At 43.9% G+C, this 23,311-nt stretch overlaps 1 protein-coding gene across 1 annotated transcript in view; it reads left to right on the top strand.

Annotated features, from left to right (window-relative positions):
• The window catches only part of LOC144604056 (arf-GAP with dual PH domain-containing protein 1), a 113,890-nt gene that overhangs the window by 42,827 nt on the left and 47,752 nt on the right, over positions 1 to 23,311 (top strand). Inside the window, exons 2-4 of the mRNA XM_078418107.1 lie at positions 11,204 to 11,334; positions 13,645 to 13,736; positions 17,149 to 17,231. Of these exons, the coding sequence (XP_078274233.1) occupies positions 11,204 to 11,334; positions 13,645 to 13,736; positions 17,149 to 17,231 (306 nt within the window). The remainder of the gene's footprint in view (positions 1 to 11,203; positions 11,335 to 13,644; positions 13,737 to 17,148; positions 17,232 to 23,311) is intronic.

Here is a 23,311-nt window from a genome sequence, read left to right as displayed (position 1 = left end):
TGCCGCTCAGTGATAGGCAATAGAACCTATAGGCCTCTGAGTGTCTGCCCAATTTCAAGACCTACATTCTTCACTGGTGAGAGCCAAGGGGAGAATTCTGGTGCTGGTTCAATGTATGGATCAATGGCCTGGCACAATCTGATATCATTATCTTCATGCATGCAATTCCCTGACTCCGCAGAATTAGCGGGATAATTGTTCCCTGCTGCAAGTAGTTGGAAAATCCTGGAAACTCAGCCTTGGAAAGGTCACCAAATAATCTTGGCCCAAAAATATATTGCAATATGTTTTTTCTGTAATGTTTCCAAATGTAATTGATTAACAACAGTGACTGTACTACCAAAGCATTTTATTGGTTGTAAAGTGCTTGAGGAAGTCTTAGAATAAAGGACAGTACAGCACCAGAACAGGCCCTTTGGCTCACAGTCCATGCCAGATATAATGCCGAGACAAGCTAACCTTATCTGCCAACACGGGATCCTCACCACTCCATACCCCGCACATCCACATGCCTAAATAAAGCCTCTTAAACGCCAAATAGTATCTGCCTCCACCATCACCCCAGGCACCCACCACCCTCTATGTTTAAAAAAATTCTTGCCCCACACAACTCCTTTGAACTTTGTCCCTCTCACCTTAATGCTACGCCCTCCAGTCTTGACATTTCCACTCTGGGGAAAGGGTTTGGAAGTCTTGGAACTGGAAAGTTAACTATACAACTATACATCCAAACCCCTCCCCCCATGAGCTCGACCTGACTCGCAACAATTTTTCCCCTTCCCCTCTCCCTTCCACCTTCATTCCTTCCTCTGGCTTCCAATTCACAACTTTTCAAACGTTTTGTCTCACATCTTCGGTTTCTTAATTGCTGGCCCTTTGCCTGACCATCTGCCCCCCCCCCCCCCACCTATTGCCTGCCATACTTTGTCCTCTCCCTCCTCTCTTTCAGTTTTCTTCCTCTTCTGCCCCACTCCCCATACACCTACAATAGTCTGAAGAAGGGTCCTGACCTTAAATGTCACCTATCCATGTTCTCCAGGGATGCTGCCACTCTGCTGAGTTACTCCCGCATTTTGCGTCTTTTTTTGGTACAGCAACTGTATTATCTCCCATTTATACAGCACCTAGCCTGTGCTGTACTATTCTATGTTCTGACACAAAATGCTGGAGTTACTCAGCGTGACAGGCAGCATCTCTGGATAGAAGCAATGGGTGACGTTTCAGACTGAAGAAGGGCCTCGACCGAAATGTCACCTCTTCCTTCTATCCAGAGGCTGCCTGTCCTGCTGAGTTAATCCAGCATTTTGTGTCTACCTTTGGTGTAAACCAGCATCTGCAGCTCCTTCCTACACACTGTTCTATGTTCTACTTTGTTCTGACCTTGTCAATACTGAGGAGGAAACTGGGTTGTTTAAGTGTTTGAAGTGTGGATTGGTTTAGACCCATGTCATTGGGACAAGAGTCCAGTCTTGCTTGTCTTGGCTAAGATGGAGGACAAATTCAATTTGTAGAAGCAAGGAACTGCATTTCCTGGTCTACAAAAACGCATTGGAGTAACTCAGCGGGCCAAGCAGCATCTCAGGAGAACATGGATACGTGATGTTTTGGGTCGGGGCCCTTCTACAGACAGAAATCTATCCATGTTCTCCAGAGATGCTGCCTGACCAGCTGAGTTAGGTTTAGGTTTAGGTTTATTATTGTCATGTGTATGGCGGTACAGTGAAAAGCTTTGTTTTGTATGCTTACCAGTGTAACCAGATAACACTATACATCAATACAAATAGCACAAACTCGAGTACGATAGGTTAAACAAAGGAAAAGATACAGAGTGCAGTATCTAGTTCTCAGTGGAGTTCAGATTGTTAAAGTAGTTGGCTGCTTATTGCAGTCTCTCTGATATCAATGGTTTATGGAGCCAGCTGTAAACCTATTGCTAACCAAAGTCTAACAGATTAAAAAAAACCTCGAGCTGCACCCAAAAGTTAAACAAAATTAACAAGTGGGTCAGTACACAATTAATATCGCAGTTCAAAAAGTAGGAGTTCTGCACGAATTGGGGGCAGCAGAAATATTGGAGTAAAACCTGATAGAACCCTCGGCTTTTCTCCCTGAGCAAGCTTTAATCAATTGAGTAAGTGCACCATAATATTGTTTCATTGTTTGTATCGGAGATGCTGAGTCAGCACTGGTAATTATAAGGAACTGGATAGGGTGGGATTATTGCCCCTTTATTGGTACGTTTCCTTTACGACTGTGCTCAGTGTGGTAAGGGACAAGATGAAAAGGAACATATTTATTTTGTGCCTTCTCTGATTTCAGGATGACTTTAAACCCAGATCTCCTTTGAAGAGTGTCAATTGTTAGAATGTGGATAGCAAAATTCCACAAACTGTGACATAATAATCACCAGGTTATCCAATATTGGTTGAGAGATAAATGGTCAGGGTACCAGGTGGAATTCCCCTGCTTTTTGTAGAAACAAGGAACTATAGATGCTGGTTTATGCTGGTTTAACTGTAAATGCTGGAGTAACTCAGTGGGTCAGGCTACGTCTCTAGAGAACATGATTAGGTGATATGGTAAATAGAGTTATTTAGCATGGCCCACCGGGTTCATGCTGACTATTTTGCACCTATCTAGCCAGTTGAATCGATCGATAGCAGACCACTCTTGCAGTTTTCTTTCCTCCACCCCTGCAATCAGTCAGAATAAGGGTCCCGACCCGAAATATCACCCATCCATGTTCAACCCGCTGAGTTCCTACCTCCAACAGTGTACGCTTCCTTGAGGACTCCAGCAATTAAGCTGGTCCATGGCGTCCGAGCTGAAGAAGGGTCCCGACCAAAAACATCGCCAGTCTGAAGAAAAGTCCCGACTCAAAATTATAACTGTCCATGTTCTCCAGAGGTGCTGCCTGACACGCTAAGTTACTCCCAACACTGTGCCTTTTTTTCCGTAAACCACCATTTGCAGTTCCTTATTTCTACAGGATAACAGATCAGAACAGGATGATCAAATATTTGGACTTTTGAGTTTGTGCCTGTTGCAAATGATTGAACACGATGCTTTAGTTAAAACTGAATCTGTTGCCAAGACGCAGAGCTCTAAAGTTCTGTTCCAAATCGAACAAAATTGAATTTGTCCAGAGACTTGAATAGAAACGAGTTAATATAAATATAAAGGTGATGCTGTGCCAGCAGTTGATGATTATAGCATGTTATGATTGCAGACCAGCCAAGGTATCCTGGGCTTGGCTCTGAAGTGGAGCTGGAGACTTGATCAGAGGCACCAATATCCTCGACAGCTGGAATGATCTCACGTCCTGCTGAACAAAAGTTTGAGGGGAGAATTGATGGAAGTATATAAAATGATGAGAGGCATAGATGAGGTAGACAGTCAGAGCCTTTTCCCAGGGTGGGAAAAGTCCAACATTAGAGGGCATAGCTACAAGGTGAGAGGAGGAAAGTTTAGTTCAAGGCAAGATTCGTTTTACACAGAGAGAGGTGGCGGGGAGGGTGGGGGCCTGGAATGCACTGGCAGAGGTGTTGGTGGAGGCAGATACGGTAGTGGTATTCAAAAGGCTTTAGGATAGGCAGATGGAAGTGCAGGGAATAGAGGGATATGAATCATGTAACTTGGCATCATGTTCAGCACAAACATTTTTGGCCAAAGGGCCCGCTCCTGTGCTATTCTGTTCAATGTTACAACAGAATGAGTGAAAGCAGCAACCAAGCTGGTGTTTCCAATGGTTCCATGGTACTTTATTGTCACGTATACACAGGTACAGCAAAGTTCTTTTTTTGCATAAAACTCAGTAGAATCTTACTATACATGAGCACAATCATAACCTAGTACAAGAATAGTAAATTATACTGAGGCAGTACACAAGTGTTGCCATGTTTCTGGTGCCAACTACAGTATATCCTTTAAGTTTCAAACTTCTTAAAAATGTAGAGCTTTAACCTGGCCTTAAAGGCCCGTTGTTTTCCATTCCATCGAATGGTTATTTTTTTGTTTTAACGATACTGGGCCTGAGATGCCCAGAGTGGGAACACTGACACAAGACATTGGTGAGACCACATTTGGAGTAATATGTTCAGTTTTGGTTACCCTGCTGTAGGAAGGGTGTAATTAGCTGGAAAGTGCAGAGATTTATGAGGATAATGCCAGAACTCAAGGGGCCTGATCTATAGGAAGTAGTTGGACAGGCTAGGTATGGGGAGAGGGCAGGAACGGGGTACTGATTGTGGATGATCAGCCACGATCACATTGAATGGCGGTGCTGGCTAGAAGGGCCGAATGGCTACTCCTGCACCTATTGTCTATTGTCTATTGACTTTATTCCTTGGAGTATAAAACCATGAGGGAATAGCTACGATGAATGCACTGTCTTTGACCAAGGTTAGAGGAATCAAGGATCAGAGGATATGGGATCAAGGTGAGAAGGGAAAGATTTTATAGGAACTTGAGGGGCTACGTTTTCTCACAGAGGGTGGTAGGTATATGAAACGAGCTGCCAGAGGAGATAGTTGTAGAAGTACTATCACAACATTTAAAAGACACTTAGATGGGCACATGGATAGAAAACGTTTAGAAGTATATGGGCCAAATGCAGGCGAGTGGACTAGACCTGGATGACACAGATGTGTGATTCAGAAGTGAGGGTGCTACTCAATGCTGATTAACATCAGCAATATTTAATGGATGGAGTACTGCGTAAAGTGCTGACTGCCCCGTACAGGAAGGATTTGGTGGCTTTGGAGAGGATGCAGAAAAGGTTTACCAGAATGCTGCCTGGATTAGTGAGTATTAACTACAAGGAGAGGTTGGGCAGACTTAGATTGTTTTCTCTGGAATGCCGGAGATTGAGTGGAGAACCGATAGAAGTATTTGACATTATGGGAGGCATATATATGGTAGACAGTCAAAACTTTATTCCCAGGGTAAGAAATATCAAAGACTCGAGGGCATAGCTTTAAAATGAGAGGAGCAACATTTAAAGGAGGTGTGCAGGTTTTTTTTTACATGGGAATGCAGTGCCTGAGGTAGTGGTGGGGACAGGCACGATGGTGGCATTTAAGAGGCGTTTAGATAGGCAGATGGATGTGGAGGGATATGGATCATGTGTAGGCGGATGAGATTAGTTTATATTGACATCATGTTCAGCATGACATTGTGGGCTTGAGGGCCTGTTCTTGTGCTGTACTTTATGTTCTATGGGGAGAATCGAAATATCACCAGTGGGCACCATACTAAAACTTTGTAAGAAATTATGGAATTGTTCCCAGGGGATTGCAACCAAGAATACCTAATAGTTGACATGACGATTCCTCTGCGGCAGTAACACTCTATGACCAAAGGTCCCCTCCACTATATCCCAATTTAACACATGCCAATGTTTTGTGTAGTATTAATGGAGTTAAACTTGGTTGAGTTATTCAGTTCATCTTGGCAATTGGTAATGCTCTAATTAAAGTATATGATATCAATGCCATCTCTCTGCCAAGCCCAGAGTATTGCCAGTTGAGAGATGCACTGAAATTAGAGGTGTTTTAATCCGCTGAACGATGCCGCAAACAGTCTAAAAAGACGTTGATGGATTTTTATTAACAAAGGGCTCTGCGTTGTCATTTGATGAGTTGAAGGCAAATTAAATAGTAGTTTGGTGCTACGGTGGAACAGCATTGCACAGCTATGTTTAACCATTTGGTTGCTGGTAATCATCTCCACAGGCTTTGGCAATGAGCTGTGCAACACCAGTACACTTGCACAGAATTTTTTCGCCACTATCTTCCCTCTGCTCAGCGATGTCAGTTGATTTAAGTTTAACTGGCCAGATCTTTTTCAGAAACTGAAGAGGGGGCGCTTTTATGCAACATCCATATTCATGATGAAAAACCTGGATGGACAGAGTGTTTTTAGTTTTAGTTTTAGTTTTGAGACACAGCATGGAAACGGACCATTCGGCCCACCAAGTCCAGGCTGACCATCAGTCAACCGCTCACATAAATTCTGTAATCCTACTCCCTGCAGATTACTGGCAATTTTACAGAGGCCAATCAATCTATAAATCTGCAGGTCTTTGGAATATGAGAGGATACCGGAGGAAACAAATGTAGTCACAGGGAGGTGGTTCTAACTCTACACCGATAGCACCCGAGGTCAGGATCGAACCTGGGTCTCTGGCGATGTGAGGCTGTAGCTCTATCACAGCGCCATGAAGCCGCCCTACATAGAATCATACAAATGTACAACACTGAATCAGCCCTTTATGACCCAGCTTGTCCATGCCGCACATACATGTTGCTTGCTCTGCTAATTCCATTTGCCTGTTTAAGAGCTGTCTCTCCCACTCATTTCCAACACGTCCAGATGGCTCTTCAACTGTGTCTTTGTATCTGTCTGCCCTATCACGTGTGGCAGCTTGTTCCAGCTCTTCACCAGCCTCGTGTGAAAACATTTACCCCACAAATCACCTTTAAATTTCTCCCCCTCTCACCTTAACTCTTACCGGCACGGTGGCGCAGCGGTAGAGTTGCTACCTTACAGCGCCAGAGACCCGGGTTCGATCCTGACTACAGGTGCTGCCTGTACGGAGTTTGTACGTTCTCCCCGTGACCTGCGTGGGTTTTCTCCAGGTTCTCCGGTTTCCTCCCACACTCCAAAGACGTGCAGGTTTGTAGGTTAATCGGCTTTGGTAAAGATTGTAAATCTCCCCTGGTGTGTAGGATAGCATTAGTGTGCGGGGATCGGTGGGCAGCGCAGGCTCGGTGGGCCAAAGCCTGTTTCCGTGCTGTATCTCTAAACTAAACGAAACTCAATCTGTGTCCTCTTGTTCTGGACTCCTGTGCCCTGGGGAATAAAACATCCTGATTATCTCTCCCGCTACGACCTCATAATTTTACATAATCTATAGGGTTGCCCTTCAGCTTCCTATGTTCCACTGAGAATAAACACAGCCTATCCAGTCTCCCCATATAACGATAGATCTACATTTGAAACGGGTCCTGGTGAATCTCTTTTTTACTCCCTCTATTACTGCACATCCCTCTTGTAGTGTGGCAATCAGAACTGTTAGGCTACACCACACGTGTAGCCTAAGCAATGTATTGGACAACTGCAACAGGGGGTATGGGGAGAAGGCAGGAACGGGGTACTGATTGAGAATGATCAGCCATGATCACATTGAATGGTGGTGCTGGCTCAAAGGGCTGAATGGCCTCCTCCTGCACCTATTGTCTATTGACTAACATGGCTTCCCAATTATTTTACTGATTGCCTCAGCCTATAAAGACAAGCATACGAAATGTCCTCTGCACTACTTTGTCCCCCCTGTGTTGTCACTTTCAGGAGGCTCTGGATTAGAATCCAAAGGCCTCTCCGTATATCAATGCTCCTCAGGTCCCTGCCTATATGACCCATCAGAATTTGACCTGCCACAGTGCATTACCTTGCACTTGTCTTGATTAAACTCCATCTGTCACTGTTCTGCCCTGCTTTTTAGCTGACCATTATCTTAAAACAACCTGTGCAGGAAGGAACTGCAGATGCTGGTTTAAACCGAAGATAGACACAAAAAGCTCGAATAACTCAGCGGACAGGCAGCATCTCTGGAGAGAAGGAATGGGTGACGTTTTGGGCCGAGACCCTTCTTCAGACTACCTTTAACAACCTTCTTCGCTGTCGACGATTTTAATTTTTGTGTTGTCTGCAAACTTTCTAATTGTAATCCAGGACAAAAGGCTGCAAACTGACTTGATAAACGACAAAATTATGTGGCTTCTTCCCATGGCATGAGATAGGGTCCAGGAGCCAATATAATGAGAAAATCACCATGTATCACCAAGCAGGCAATTAAATTAAATTATTGGCCTGGACAATATTTTCCTGTGAAAAATTTAGTACCCAGCTATTGGCTGCCTCACTTTCTACATTACAGCAGCGACTTTGAAAGTGCCTCATTGGTTATTTAGGAGGAGTTGGTTTGCCAGGCACTACGGAAATGCAAGTCTGTGTGTATTGTACCATTTATTACTCAACCCAACATTTCTAATGCAGTACAGATTATTAAACGAGCTCAGAGTTTACTGCACGAAATATGTCGGATCAGGCTTGTGGAAGTCCATTACAAACAAACTCAATTACTTGTGATGTATAACAGCATGTTGGCATGGTAAATTAAACTGGGGGAAATATCATGGGACCTTGATGAACATTATTCAGGAGGCAGCTAATCAATACTTAAGAAGCAGGGCAGTGATACAGACACTGAAGTAATCGCACAGAAGGGGTAAGTCTCAGAAACTATTAACTGTCAACAGGAGCAAGCTCCTTAGCATGACGATGGCTCTTTGTAGGACGGCAAGGCTATATATAATCTAGGTGTATACACTTTGGAGATTCAATGGACTGTTGAAGGTATCACAAAATGCTGGAGTAACTCAGCGGGTCAGGCAGTATCTCTGGAGAGAAGGAATGGGTGATGTTTCAGGGGTCGAGACCCTTCTTCAGACTGCATCAGTCTGAGTTACTCCAGCATTTTGTGATACCTTCGATTTGTTGCATCTGCAGTTATTTTCCTACACAATGGACTGTTGATATCATTGACGCTTGATGTACTTCCGGGGGTCCAGAGGGGAACTGCTGGAAGGATGTTTCCGCACAGCTTTGGTCGCCCCATTACAGGAAGGTTGTGGAGATTTTGGAGAGGGTGCAGAAGAGGTTTACCAGGATGATGCCTGGACTAGGGGGTATAAGCTAAAAGGAAAGGTTAGAGAAACTTGGGTTGTTTTCTCTGAAATGTCGGATGTTGAGGGGAAAGCTGATAGAAGTAGATAAAGTTGAGAGGCTACGATAGTGTAGACAGTCGGAATCTTTCTCTCAGGATGGAATTGTTAAAGACTAGAAGGAATAGCTTTAAGGCGAAAGGGTAGTTTAAAGGATATGTGCAAGGGCTGGTTCTTCTACAGAGAAGGTGGTGGGTTCCTGAAACACATTGCCAGAGGTGATGGTGGAGACAGATCGAATAATGAAGTCGAATCATATTTTGGATAGGCACGTAGGTATGCAGAGAATGGAGAGGTCTGGACTATGTGCAGGCAGAGGAGATTAGATTATTTTGGCATCATGTTCGGCACAGATATTGTGGGCCGAGTGGCCTTTTCCTGTGCTGTATTGTTCTATCTCGCCTGTCTGGGGTGTCAAAACTAGGGGTACCACTAGCAGCATGCTGGAGAAAGGAAGGGCATACCGGTTATGAACAGAACGATGCTCCTTAATTTCTTGAGCCTAATCGTTCATTCAATGAGATCATGGTTGATCTCATTGTGAGCTCAAGACCACATTCCCTTCTGCTGGCAGTAAACTTTCATCTCTCTCAGAGAAAATGTGTCTGTTACTGCCTTGAAAATGTTCAAAGGCTGTGCTTTTACTGGTCTTTGAGGAAGAGGGTTCCAAAGGCTCTCATTCTCCACAGACAAATTATTTCACCTCCATCTTGAATGGGTGAGGCCTTATTTGTAAATAGTGACCCCAGGTTCACAAGAGAATGCATCTTGTCCACATCTACCTTGATGCAAGGCCCTGCAGGATCTTGTCAATTTCAATCAAATATCCTCATTCCCCTAAACTCTTTGGTCGTGAGGGGAATTGATAGGGTGCTTAATTGTACAGCATGGAACCCAGTCTTTCTGTTCTCTTAGGACCCCATATTGAAAACCCATCTTGTTTGCACTTCCTCTATCACAAGTATGTCTTTCCTTAGGTTGGGACACCAGATATGTGCACAGTGGGTGTGCTCTCAACAGGGAACTACATAACAGTGAAATGTCTTCTTTGGTGTGCATATCAAGGCCAACATACCAAAACAGATGCTGCTTTACAAGAAAGACACAAAGTGCTGAAGTAACTCAGCGGGTCATGTAGCATCTCATGGATAGGTGATGTTTCAGTTCAGGAAGAGTCCATCACTTTGCGTCTTTTTCGGTAAACCAGCATCAGTATTACCTTAAGTCTACGTGAGGACGTGGTCTTGATTCTTTGAGGGATCGAGTGAAATCACACTGAAAATTCTGCTGAGGATTGGCGAGCAGTTGAGGTTGCGTTGCGCAAGAGTGCATTCATGAAGTACATTCTGTCATTACCTTTCTACACAATGATGAGACTAGCACCTGAAGAATGGTACTTTCATCAAATGGTAGTGAGAATATGGAACTCTTTCACCAAGAAGCCATTCAGATCAATTGACGACTTTCAAAATCTGATCAATATACTGTTGTTGGGTTAAGATCATTAAGGATAATCTCACACCATTTTTTTGATTGATTGAAAGATACAGCATGGAAGTAGGCCCTTTGGCCCATCAATAGTCAGAATGACTATTGATCACCTCTTCACACTAGTTCCATGTCATTCCCACTTTAGCATCCATGGGTGGCAATGTACAGAGGCCAATTAACCTACAAACATGCACATCTTTGGGATGTGGTGGGAAAGCGGAACACCCGGAGGAACCCCACGCAGTCCCAGGGAGAACGTGCAAACACCACAGTGACAGAACCAGAGGTCAGAATCGAACTCGGGACACTGGCACTGTGAGGCAACAGCTCTATGAACTGCACCAAAGTGCCCTCCACGTGGGAATACATGGCAATACTTGTTGGGTCTCAATGCTGAGGATCCAACAAGATGGTATTGTAGGGGTATCTTCATCGATACCGGCTACGGGAACCTTGTCAAAAGCCCGCACATGTTATAAAAGTAAACAGATAAAAAGAGGATGTGATTACACTGCAGACTGGTGATGATGTAAAGGAGGATGAATGACCTCTTCCTTCTCCAATGATGCTGACCCCTGAGCCACTGCTCGAGGAATTTAGTGCCTTTTGGAAAGCAAAGAATTTTTACTGAACAGAATGTATGATTTAATGGAGATGCAAGAAACTGCGGATGTTAGAAATCTTGAACAAAACACAAACTGCTGTCGTAACTCAGCTGTTCAGGCAGCATCTGCGGGAGGAAATGAACAGGCAACATTTCGGGTGGGGGGACCCTTCTTCGCCTGTCCATTCCCTCCATAGATGCTACCTGACCTGCTTGTGTGTTTTGATGATGTGAGCAGTGTGTGTTTTGATGATGTATAATTTAATAATGGTTGGGGAAAAATTGAGGGTCTCATAATAAAAGCCCTGATTTTTTTTTCCAGATAATGACTGGGCGTCCTATACTCTTGGAATTTTTATTTGTTTAAATTGTGCGGGAATTCATCGAAATATTCCTCAAGTTAGCAAAGTGAAATCTGTTCGGTTAGACGCCTGGGAGGACGATGAAGTTCAGGTAGGTCATATCAGATAACATATGGTGTTTATTTATCTCTCTCTCTGCAGCGCTCTCACTGCAGCACATGTCTCTGCCTCTCTCTCTCTCTCTGCCCCTCTGCCTCTCTCTGTGCCCCTCCCTCTGCCTGTCTCTCTCTCACTGCCTCTCTCTGCAGCACTCTCTCTGCCTCTCTCTCTGCCTCTCTCTCTCACTGCCTCTGCCTGTCTCTCTTTCACTGCCTCTCTCTGCAACACTCTCTCTCTCTCTCTCTCTCTCTCTCTCTCTCTCTCTCTCTCTCTCTCTCTCTCTCTCTCTCTCTCTCTCTCTACTGTCTCTCTCTGCCTCTCTCTCTCTGCCTGTCTCTCTCTCCTCTCTCCTCTCTCTCATCACTCTCCTCTCCTCTCTCTCCTCTCTATCCTCTATCCTCTATCTATCTATCCTCTATCCTCTCTCCCCTCTCTCCCCTCTCTCCCCCTCTCCCCCTCTCCCCCTCCCCCTCTCTCCCCCTCTCTCCCCTCTCTCCCCTCCCCCTCTCTCCCCTCCCCCTCTCTCCCCTCCCCCTCTCTCCCCTCTCTCCCCGCTCTCCCCCTCTCTCCCCTCTCTCCCTTCTCCTCCTCTCTCTCCTCTCCTCTCCCTCCCCTCCTCTCTCTCCTCTCTCTCTCCCTGTCCCCCTGCCCTCTCCTCCTGTCTGTGTCACTCACAGGTTGGGAACAGTGGAATATTAGATTCCCGGTCTGGAATAGTTGTTCATATCTAACCAGGATTGGTTGGGAATCTCTCAACTGGGTGGAACCAGCCAGTATTGTTTCCCATTGAATTTGTTGGAATATAAAATCAGGCGACATATAATACATTGCACCTGCTCCATGTGGTCTTCTGATGGATGGATTAGTGTGGCTGGGAACTCTGAAATTCAAACCCTTCTTTTCTCAATTGTATTCCCAGTGTAGTTTATTCTTACCACTTGAAATAAAATAAATGAGACCACACTATTCCTTCATGCCCTCCATTGCCAGTCCATTGTGGCTACAGTTTTCCTTGATTTAGACATACAGCATGGAAACAGGCCCTTCGGACCACTGAGTCAAGGCAGCGTGGTGTAGATGGATTCAATGGAAGGGAGGCTGTTTTGTGTGATGTTCTGGGCTATGCTCACACCTCTCTGCAGTTAATTGCTCTCTGTAAGATAACTGGCTTATGTAAAATGGCCCCTAGTGGGTCGAGTGTGGATGAGAAAGTGGGATAACATAACCCGGTGTGAATGGGTGATCGATGGTCGGCGTGGACTCGGTGAGCCAAAGGGCCTGTTTCCGTGCTGTATCTTTCCATTAACTTCACAGTAATTCTATGCAGGTTGAACACTGATGCCCCGGCAACTGATAGTCCGCCCACCCCTATAATCCGGACAAAATTACGAGAGCTCAGTTGAAATTCCCTGAGTCGGGAGTGGGGCCGGAAGCTGGGGCTCTAAATGGGCAGATGGTTGGAGCCAGGATTGGGTCAGCAGGTCATTCCATTCACATTCAGTTTATATTTTATATTTGTCTTATTTAAGTTTTTGGCACTGTGTTGCTTTAAAGACACAGAAGGGATGTCATTAGCGGGCAAGGGTTTTTTTATTGCTGTTTCATGATCACGGGATCTCTGTTAGTCCAGAAAAACGAATAATCCGGAAAGTCTCTGGAACTGAGGGTGCCGTAAAATGGGTGTTCAACCTTTACCTTCAGAACCTATGTTTTCTGAATGAAGATCATCAGTTTTCAGAGTATTGTGCACAGTTCTGCGCACCATGTTATAGGAAAGATGTTGTTAAGTTAGAAAGGGTGCAGAGAAGATTTACAAGGATGTTGCCAGGACTCGAGGGTCTGAGCTGCAGAGAGAGGTTGAGCAGACTGGGACTCTATAACCTTAAAGCGCAGGAGGGTGACGGATGATCTTATAGAGGTGTATAAAATCATCATAGATTGGGTGGTCGCACAGAGTCTCTTGCCCAGAGTGGGAAAATTGAGAACCAGACATAGGTTTAAGGTGAAGGGGGGAAAGATGTTATAGGAAACTGAGGGGTGACTTTTTCACGCAAAGAGTGGTGGGTCCATGGAACGAGCTGCCAGAGGAGGTAGTTAAGCCAGGAACTATCGCAAGATTTAAGAAGCAATTAGACAGGTACATGGATAGGACAGGTTTAGAAGGATATGGGCCAAATGCAGGCAAGTGGGACTAGTGTAGATGGGAAATGTTGGTCGGTGTGGGAAAGTTGGGGGAAAGGGCCTGTTTCCACGCTGTATGACTCTGACTCTGATTCATATCTGCGCTTTCTTTCTCTCTAAGTTCATGACCTCCAATGGGAACAGCATAGCCAAAGCAAAATATGAGTCAAAGTGGCCGCCATTTTACTATGGACCAGCATTTACAGATTGCCAGTAAGTAAGCAATTGATCAGTAAGCTGTCATATTTAATTGTATTGATTACATGGAGCATGTCTTCAGACATTGATCAATTTTTGTTGTTGTCTGTATTTTGTATAAAGAGGGCTTGTCTGCCTTGTCAAATGGATGTAAAAGATTCTGTTGCCAATGTATTGAAGCAAAGCAGAGGAGTTATATGGGGCTTTGACCTACACTTATTACTTAATCTACATCACTCAAGTAGATAAGCAGCATCTGTAGAGAGGAGGAATGGGTCTGAAGAAGGGTCTCGACCCGAAACGTCACCCATTCCTTCTCTCCAGAGATGCTGCCAGCCCCGCTGAGTTACTCCAGCATTTTGTGTCCATCTTCGGTTTAAACCAGCATCTGCAGTTCCTGCCTACACTCAAGTAGATAATCTGGCCATTTACTTTGCTGCTGTTTGTGGCAGTTTTCTGTGCACAATCTAGCTCTGCTTATTTCACATTGCAAGAGTTGCCACCCTTTAATGAAATTCAATGATTTTTTTGAAGTAAGTTGGGACATTACACGGATGTGACAAACAGTTTTGTTTAATACTTCCTTTAAGCATTGCTGTCTCATGGGACGTTGGATACAGAGAATATATTGCTCCTTCTAATTGATTTCTGATCATGTAATATTCCACTGTTTAAGATCATGTGTGATCAGAGTATTAAAATCAACAAGGCCTGAATCGCATTTTTAGTTTAGTTTAGTTTATTGTCACCTGTACAGCGAAAAGTTTTGTTGTCTGCTAGCCAGTCAGTGGAAAGACTATACATAATTACAATCGAGCCATCCAGAGAATACAGATACATGGCAAAGGGAATACGTTTAGTGCAAGAAAACGTCTGATTTGCCCCACCAACTTCAAAAATAATTTTTCAATCGTGTAGGTTTTTTACATAGCAAAAGTGATTAATTGAACAGAACATTATATTCGTATGCGCTGTATCTCCAAAGTCCAAAGTAAAGTTTAAAGACTAACATGTTAGGATTGAAGGAGCGCACCAGCTATAGAGGTTCGTAGGTGCATACAGTGGGGGTGAGGGGCAAGTGGCACTTTGTGAAGTATTGCAGTGGATCCAACATCTTAATGAGACACAAAATGGAAGGCACAAAGTTGGCTCTCGCAGATGGATATTCGAGAATCCACAGCATTATTTTGAGGAAGGTGAAGGCAGTTCTCCCTAGTTACCAAGCTGACCATTATCAAGCTGGACATTGCTTTAGAAAATAGACGGCGCGGTAGCGCAGCGGTCGAGCTGCTGCTTTACAGCGCCAGAGACCCAGGTTCGATCCTGACGAGGGGTGCTGTCTGTGCAGTTTGTTGTAAAGTGTGGGTTTTCTCCGGCTGCTCCGGTTTCCACCCACATTTCAAAGACGTATCCGTTTTTTGGGTTATTTGGCTTCAGTAAATTGTCCTTGGTGTATAGGATAACATAGATGGGTGATCGATGGTCAGGATGGACTTGGTGGACGGAAGGGCCGGTTTCCATGCTGAGTTGCTGAATGTCTAAAAACAAACTATAGGGTCACCTAGTCATTCCCCAGAGGGAGCTTTTTCGATGTTGCTGTACACGATTTGGTTGTTCCTGTTACTTCAAACAACGGTGACTACATTTGGAAAAGTGGCCAATGATCTGCATAGGATAGCCTGAGATCTTAAGGAGCAAAGTCTTATGGTGCAAGATCTCAAGGTTCAGGTGCAAATGTTTCTTCAGGCATAGGCAGAGGAAACCACAACACACAGCTAAAATCAGGTTGCTAACTGTGTGAACTGCTTGTTGGTGAAGGCTGAAATTAATTTTGATTGTAGCATGTTTATTTAATTATATGGAACATGTAGTCATCCATATGCAATGCTTTATCCTGTATTAAAGCATTTCCTGTTAGGAATTGTGTGGAGAGGCCTGATAAATTGAATGGGGCCTTACACGGGTACTGTATGACATACCATCTGGGTCTGATTATTGTGGGGCTTGTATTTGTACAGTGAGACAGTGAGAGGCTTATGTGACAGCAGTTTTGAAAGAGGATGTGATGTAGAATTGTGTATTGTCCGCTGTGCTGTTTGAGGGAACAGTCATAATTTCAACTTATTAATGCCGAGCTGATGTTTTGGACACTCTCAACAGACTTGTGCCTTGCCAGATTCGACCACTTACAAATTTAACTCTGAAATGTGTTCTGGGGTGGCACGGTGGCACAGCAGTAGAGTTGCTGCCTTACAGCACCAGAGACCTGGGTTCAATCCTGACTAGGAGTACTAAGTTTGTAAATGCTATACAAAGTTTTATACCTTCTCCCCGTAACCTGCGTGAGTTTTCTCTGGGAACTCAGGTTTCCTCCCACACTCCAAAGACATACAGGTTTGTAGTAGGCTAATTGGCTTGGTGAAAATTGTAAACTGTCCCGAGTGTGTGTAAGATAGTGTTAGTGTGCAGGGATCGCTGGTCGGCACGGACTCGGTAGGCCAAAGGCTCGGTTTCCATGCTGTATCTCTAAACTAAACGGAACTATCAAAATACAATTTAGTGGTAAGGAACTATACAGCATACTGCTTTTTATCTTTGGATAGTAGATTTTATTTCTTGATAAATATTTCCATAATCTACCTGTATATAAATTCCATGTATCTACCTATCACTCGCCAGGCTTTGTCTTGCCCTCTTCTCCTCCAGCTTTCTATCTCCCACCCCTACCCCCCACCACAATCAGTCTGAAGACCCAAAACGTCACCTATCCATGTTCTCCAGAGATGCTGCCTGAACGGCTGAGTTACTCCAGCACTTTATGTCCTTTTTTAAAAAAAGGAATCATCTAGTTCAGCTCTGACCAACTAACACCCAAGGTCTGGGAATCAAGTCTGTTATTTTCCTACCCAGTTACTCCAGCATCATTTCATTTGTAAACCAACATCTTCAGTTCCTTGTACCTTCATGGTGTAGGTGTTTAATTAGTTAGACGTCCTTTTGCCATGATACCTTTTAAAAAACACTATTAGGTAAAGTGTTTAAAGCATTTTGATTAACCTCCTCCTGCATCCCAGTGCCTCCAACGTTCCACTCTGTCACCTGCAAAAACAGTTTGTGTAGAAATCAGAAATAGAAACCGGAAATCCTAAAAAATGCACAGCAGGTCTGTCAGTAGAGAGACACCAAGTCAATGGTCTATCATCAGGTGTGTGCGGAGTTTATGCATCATATCTGTGACCACCGGGTGCTCTGGTTTCTGAACGTACAAACTCTGTACAGATAGCACCCGTAGTCAGGGTTGAACCCAGGTCTCTGGCGTTGTAAGGCAGCAACTCTACTGCTGCGCCTCCGGACCGCTGCCGAATTGTGTTAAACAATTGCGCTCCTGGTGAAGTTTTGTAAAGTTTACTCTCTGCTTTCTTCTTAGAGTGCTTCGAGAACAGTGGATCCGCAGCAAATATGAGAGAGAGGAATTCATGTGCGTTGAGAAACAAGAGCCTTACTCAGCAGGTAGGAAGGGTTCTGCATACCTCTCAGAGAAACTGGTTGCACCAAAAAACGACTTCATTGCCACTTCATCCACCACTATATATTTGTTCTCTCTTCCTATGGCTTGCTCTAGCTGGATTGTAGAGGAATGTTGGTGTATTATTTCTCAATCGTAGAATGTGGTTGGGGCCAGTGTTTAATGCAGGTCCTTCGAACTGAGTAACAAGTGCGGCATTTCAGAGTGCGGCATAATCTCACTATTGTGGGTCTGAGACTCTACCCCAGCTTGGTATCAGTTTATTGTTGTCACGTGTCGGGAGATATCGTAGAAAAACGTTGTTTTTTGCATGCTGTCCGGGCAAATCATACTGCACCTGAGCACATCAGATAATGCCAAAGAGAAAATAAACAGAGTGCAGAATATAATGTTGCAGAGAAAGTGCAGATAAATTAAGGATGGCACGGTAGCACAGCTCGTAGAGCCACGGCCTCATGGCCCCAGAGACACAGTTTCAATCCCGGCCTTGGGTACTGTCTTTGTGAAGATTCCACGTTCTCCCTGTGACCACGTGGGCTTCCTCCCTCCGGGTGGTCAGTTTTCCTCCCACATCCCAGAAATGTGTGGATTTATAGGTCAATTGGTAGTGTGATCAATGGTAATCGTGGACTCGATGGGCCGAAGAACCTGTTCCCATGTTGTATCTCTACAGCACCTCCTCTTCTCCCCTCTCCCATTAGGCAAGAAGTACAGAAGTGTTTCAGATTCGGGGGCAATTTCTTCCCAGTTGTTATCAAGCAACTGAACCATCCTGCCAACAACTTGAGAGCGGTCCTGAGCAACCATCTACCTCATTGAAGACCCTCGGACTATCTTTAATTAGATATTACTGGACTTTATCTTGCACTAAACGCGTTTGCCTTTATCATGTACCTATCTGTACAGCGTGGACTATTCACGTATAGTCTTTCTGCGGACTAGTTAGGACACAACCACTGACATAACACTAAAACTAAAACTAAAGTGAAAGGATTGCAATGCGATAGATTGGAAGATGGGGAATTTGTTTTTCGTATATTAGAGGAGTGAAGGATATTTGAGAACCAGATATGTTTTTATGTTCTTATAGTTGCTATTATTGCTACATTTATTTATGTAACTGAATTAATAAAACCCAGCTGTTAAAGTGGGATTTGTGCTCCCGTCTTTAGATCATGTCAGTCTGGTCTCTGGTTTTACTAATTTAGTCATTTAATTACTCTGAGATCATGTTCAATATATGGGTCACAGCTGTTGTGTTACCTGCTAAATCTTGTGGAATTGCCAATGGCATCCTTTAAAATTTTGATAAGAAGTGTGGCTGAGCATAGTCTTTTGAGATTAACGTAATTGGCAAGATTTCTTCAAAAGCAGCTGTATAGCTAGCTGTAACTTACGTCAGAGGATTTTCACAGAGGGTCTTGAAAATTTCTTTGCTAATCTTATCATAGCTACAAGAAGCATTGAAATATTGATCTGCAGAAATTTGTAAAAGGAAGTCATTCAGCTGGAAAGGATTTAGATAAGGTTCACCAGAATGTTGAACACAAAATGCTGGAGTAACTCAGCGGGTCATGCAGCATCACTGGAGATGGGTCTGAAAAGGGTTCCGACCCGAAATGTCACGTATTCCTTTTCTCCAGATATGCAGCCTGACCAGCTGAGTTACTCCAGCATCTTGTGTCTATCTTTGTTATAAACTAGTATCTGCAGTATCTTCCCACGCGTTTTTGTCTTCACCAGAATGCTACTAGGACTTAAGGGCTTGAGTTATAAAGGGAGGCTGGATTTGCTGGGATTTTTATTGCCATAAACTAAGTTAGCACCTGGCAAAAAAATTGTGCATTCCCACGACTGTCAGCAAAAACCACCCGCAAATCTCTCAATCATTCAATGGTAGTTATGCGCAGTCCATAAATCAGATGTTCTTAACCTGGACAAGACCTGTTTATGTTTATCATCATCAAGTATGCTAGGGTATAGTGAAAAGTGTGGTTTTGCATAGTATCCAAACAGACCAGATATACCATCATCAATACAATCAAGTCCAATAGGTGGAACAAAGGAGAAGATTCAGAGTCCAGAACATAGTTCTCGGCATTGAAATGGTACCCAGTTCCATTGACAAAGTCCAATGTCCGCAATGTATTTATAGTCTGAAGACGGGCACAAAATGCTGGAGTAACTCAGCGGGTCAGGCAGCATCTCTGGATAAAAAGAATAGGTGACATTTTGGGTCGTAATCCTTCTTCAGACTCAAAATTTTCTGCCTGATCCACCATCTTCGGTATAAACCAGCATACGCAGTTCCTTCGTACACATGTACTATGGTCCGTTCTGAGTTTCAGAACTGGAATACAATGAGCAGGTATTAAGTTAGTGTTCATACAGTACAGCTCAAGTGACTGAGAATTAATTTCTGTCTCCATAGCGTGCAGGTCATACCCCACAAACTCTCCCTCAGTGAGTTGGGTGATTTTTTTTATTTATAGAGAAGGGAAAGCTGATCCATGTTGAATAGCAAGCGACATCAAAGAGTGTTTACAAAAGAGATTACATTACATGCTGATCATTATAACAAGTGCCACATCATAAGAGCTGAATAGACCTCCTGAGATATGCTCTACGCCTTCCATAACAGCTAGATTACTGCCCAGTTTTCCTCTACCCCATTGCGAACATTGGACCTTGTCTCCAGAACTGATGTGCTTACAATGCTGAGCACTATATTCCCCCCTCTGTGTCTTCCCATTTGCTCTATCTATTGTACTTGAGTTTGGCTTGATTGTATTTATGTATAGGATTATTTGATTTGATTGAAGAGTGTGCAAAACAAAACTATTCACTGTACCTCAGTACAAATGACAATAATAAACCTAAACCTATATATCTGAATCTCACAACAGCAATTCGTGCAGGTTATCTGATTGCGAACAAGGTGGCAAAGTGAAACCTATAATTTCTGCTGGTCAACCTAAATATTGCCTGAAAATATTGATCATGAAAACCAGCTTTCCCTCCTACTAAAGCTACAGAGGCTTTTTGGCATAACAGGCCCAGATGTATGTTTAACATATGCTTAAACCGTGTATTTTGAGGGGGAATTGATTGATTTGTTGACGAAATACACAGTCTCCCCAGGTTACGAGAAACCTAACATACAGAAATCTGAATCTGCACAAATTCACCCATACGTTTTTCAATCATGTTTCAAGATTGTAATAATAATGAAACAGAACATACAATAGTACCGCACAGGAATGGGCCCTTCAGCCCACAATGTCTGTGCCGAACAGAATGTAGAACAACACGACATTCATGACTTATAGAGAAATTGGTTCATGGACGATTCTCAGAAACGAAACCCTTCACTCTCCTCTTCACAGTTCAATGATGTTACTCAGTCAACCTTGAGTTGGTTTTTGGATGGTTCTAGGAAACAAACCCTTCCATAACCCACAAACTTCCTGTGTGCATAGTCTTCCGGAATGCTGTGCATAAGACCCCACATAACAGGCTGAGCAGCAAAGTACAAGCACAATACTTAAAAAGGATATGTGTAGTTGGATTCAAAGCTTGGTTTGGGAACAGCTCCATCCAAGACTGCATGAAATTGGAGGGAATTGTGGACACAGCCCAGACCGTTACACAAACAAACCTCCCTTCCATTGACTCCATCTACACTTTACGCTGCCTCGGCAAGGCCACCAGCATAATCAAGGACCAGTCTCACCCCAGCCACTCCCTGTACTCCCCTCTCCCATCAGGCAAGTGGTACAGTAGGTTGAAAACGCATACCTCCAGATTCAGGGACAGTTTCTTCCCAGCTTACAGCCCTCTCATCAGCTGGAGTGTCGTCCTGACATCTAATCAACCTCATTGGAGACCTTTGAATTATTTTTAATCGGACTTTAACTTGCACTAAATGTTGTATCCTTTATCAATGACTTGAATGTAATCATGCATAGTCTTCTCTGCATATCATGCAAACAAAAGCTTTTCACTGTACCTCGATACACATGACAATAATAAACTAAACAAAGTTGACTTCGTGGTAGATAACAGAAGACGAATGATGAATGATGATACATTAATTCATCGGAAGAATAATTATTTAATCTTCCTCCAGTCAAAAAAAAAAAAATTCCGCAGAGATCAGTTTTAGAATGACTGTTTTGATTTATTTCTATGGTGATGAACTAGATTTGGGTGCAAGCCATAATTTCTAAGTTTGCAGATGGCAAAACATGAACTCTGAGGAGGAGAATAATGGGTTGCAGCAGGATATGAATGGACTGGTGGAAGGGGCAGATGCGTGGCCGGTGAAATTTAATACAGAAATAGAAGAATAATTACTGTTCTGAAAGGGGTTTTGGAGCAGAAAGGCCTGGCGATGTGGGTGCACAAACCATTGGCGTTGCCAGGGAAGGTAGAGAAAATGGCAAATAAGTCAAACACATCGTTTTTGCAGGGTGGAGATGTCAAAGATTAAAGGGCATAGCTTTTAAGCTGAAAGGGACAATGTTTAAAGGAGATGTGTGCGGCATTTTTGTTTTGCAAGGGGGTGGTGGGTGACTGGATCACATTGCCAGGATGGAGGTGGCGGCAGATGCAATAATGGCATTTTAAGAGGCTTTTAGATAGGCACATGGATTTGCAAGGAATGGAGGGATATGGTTCCTGTGCAGGCAGATAAGGTTAGTTTATCCTGGCATCGTGTTCGGCACAGAAATTGTTGGCCGAACAGCCTGTTCTTGTGCTGTACAGTTCTGAGCTCCATGACACAGAATATAAAACCAGGGAGAACCTTTATAAAATGAGGCCCAGCCTCAACTGGGGAATTGTTTTCAATTCTGACGGCTACATTACAAGAAACGTGGGAAGGGAATAGAGAGGGTTCTGAAAAGATTCACGAGAACCGTTCCTAGAACGAGGAACTCAGTGGGTCAGGACTGAATCTCTGGAGGACATGGATAGGTGGCACAGGTCTTGGGCGTTGTGAGGCAGCAGCTCTAACAGCCGTGCCACTGTGCTGCTTAAAGCTTTGCAGCACAGAAACAGGTCATTCCTCCCAGCAGATCATTACTGTTATTTATCCATCATATGTGCCTCCTTCCATCTTGGACTTGGATTCAAGCCATCAAGTCCGTGCCAACTATGCAGCATATCCAATTACACTAATTCCACGTCAATTACATTTTGTTTTTAAATTCTTCCCACATTATCATCACCTTCCGTTCAGCTCTTATCATTCGTTTACACACCAGGAGCAATTTAGAGTGACCCACGTCTTTGGAAAGGTTAATGGGACTAAGTGGAACACGGAGAAAGCTCAGTAGGGTGAAGGTGCAAAGCACAGACTGCAGCGGAGGTCAGGATTGAACTCGGAGATGGAAAGAACTGTAGATGTTGGTTTACAACCCAAAATGCTGGAGGAACTCAACGAGTCAGACCTCATCTCTGGAGGACATGGATAGGGCGATGTTTCGGGTCGGGAGACTTCTTGGGTTACTGGGACTGTAAACCATCAGTCGTACCAGCTGTGCAATCGTGCTGTCCTATCGAACTATATCAGCTGATCTCTGTGTGCACGAAGGAACTGCAGATGCTGGTTTATACCCAAGAAAGACACTAATTACTGGAGTAGCTCAGCGAGTCATGCAGCATCTCTGGAGAAAAGGAATAGGTGACGTTTCTGGTTGGAACCCTTCAGTGTGTATCAGCTCAACTCTGTTATCTTGCTTTCCTTTCAATCCAATTATGCCAGATCCCGGTACTGCCCCATGTCAAAATGTGTTCCCCATCTTTCTCGTGAATAAAAACAATGCCCTTAGCAGATGTGTACCCATCTGCCTGTTTCAGATGGAATGTTAAAAAAAAATTCCCTTCCTGAGCTTTTTTGGTTCCAAATACTTCCATCTGTTAATTTGGCGGTGGGGGGTGGGGGGTGGGGGGGGGGGGGGGGTGGGGGGAAGGATTGCTAATGTCAAAAAAAAGTCCCTAAGGGGCCTCGTTTCAATGTAATTAGAAATTACACCAATTTTTAAATATATGGTCTTTAAGT

Source organism: Rhinoraja longicauda, chromosome 21 (genome assembly GCF_053455715.1).
Source record: "Rhinoraja longicauda isolate Sanriku21f chromosome 21, sRhiLon1.1, whole genome shotgun sequence".
Taxonomy (NCBI): Eukaryota; Metazoa; Chordata; class Chondrichthyes; order Rajiformes; family Arhynchobatidae; genus Rhinoraja; species Rhinoraja longicauda.
Note: the sequence above shows the minus strand (reverse complement) of the source record. Positions and strands in the feature narration are given on the sequence as shown.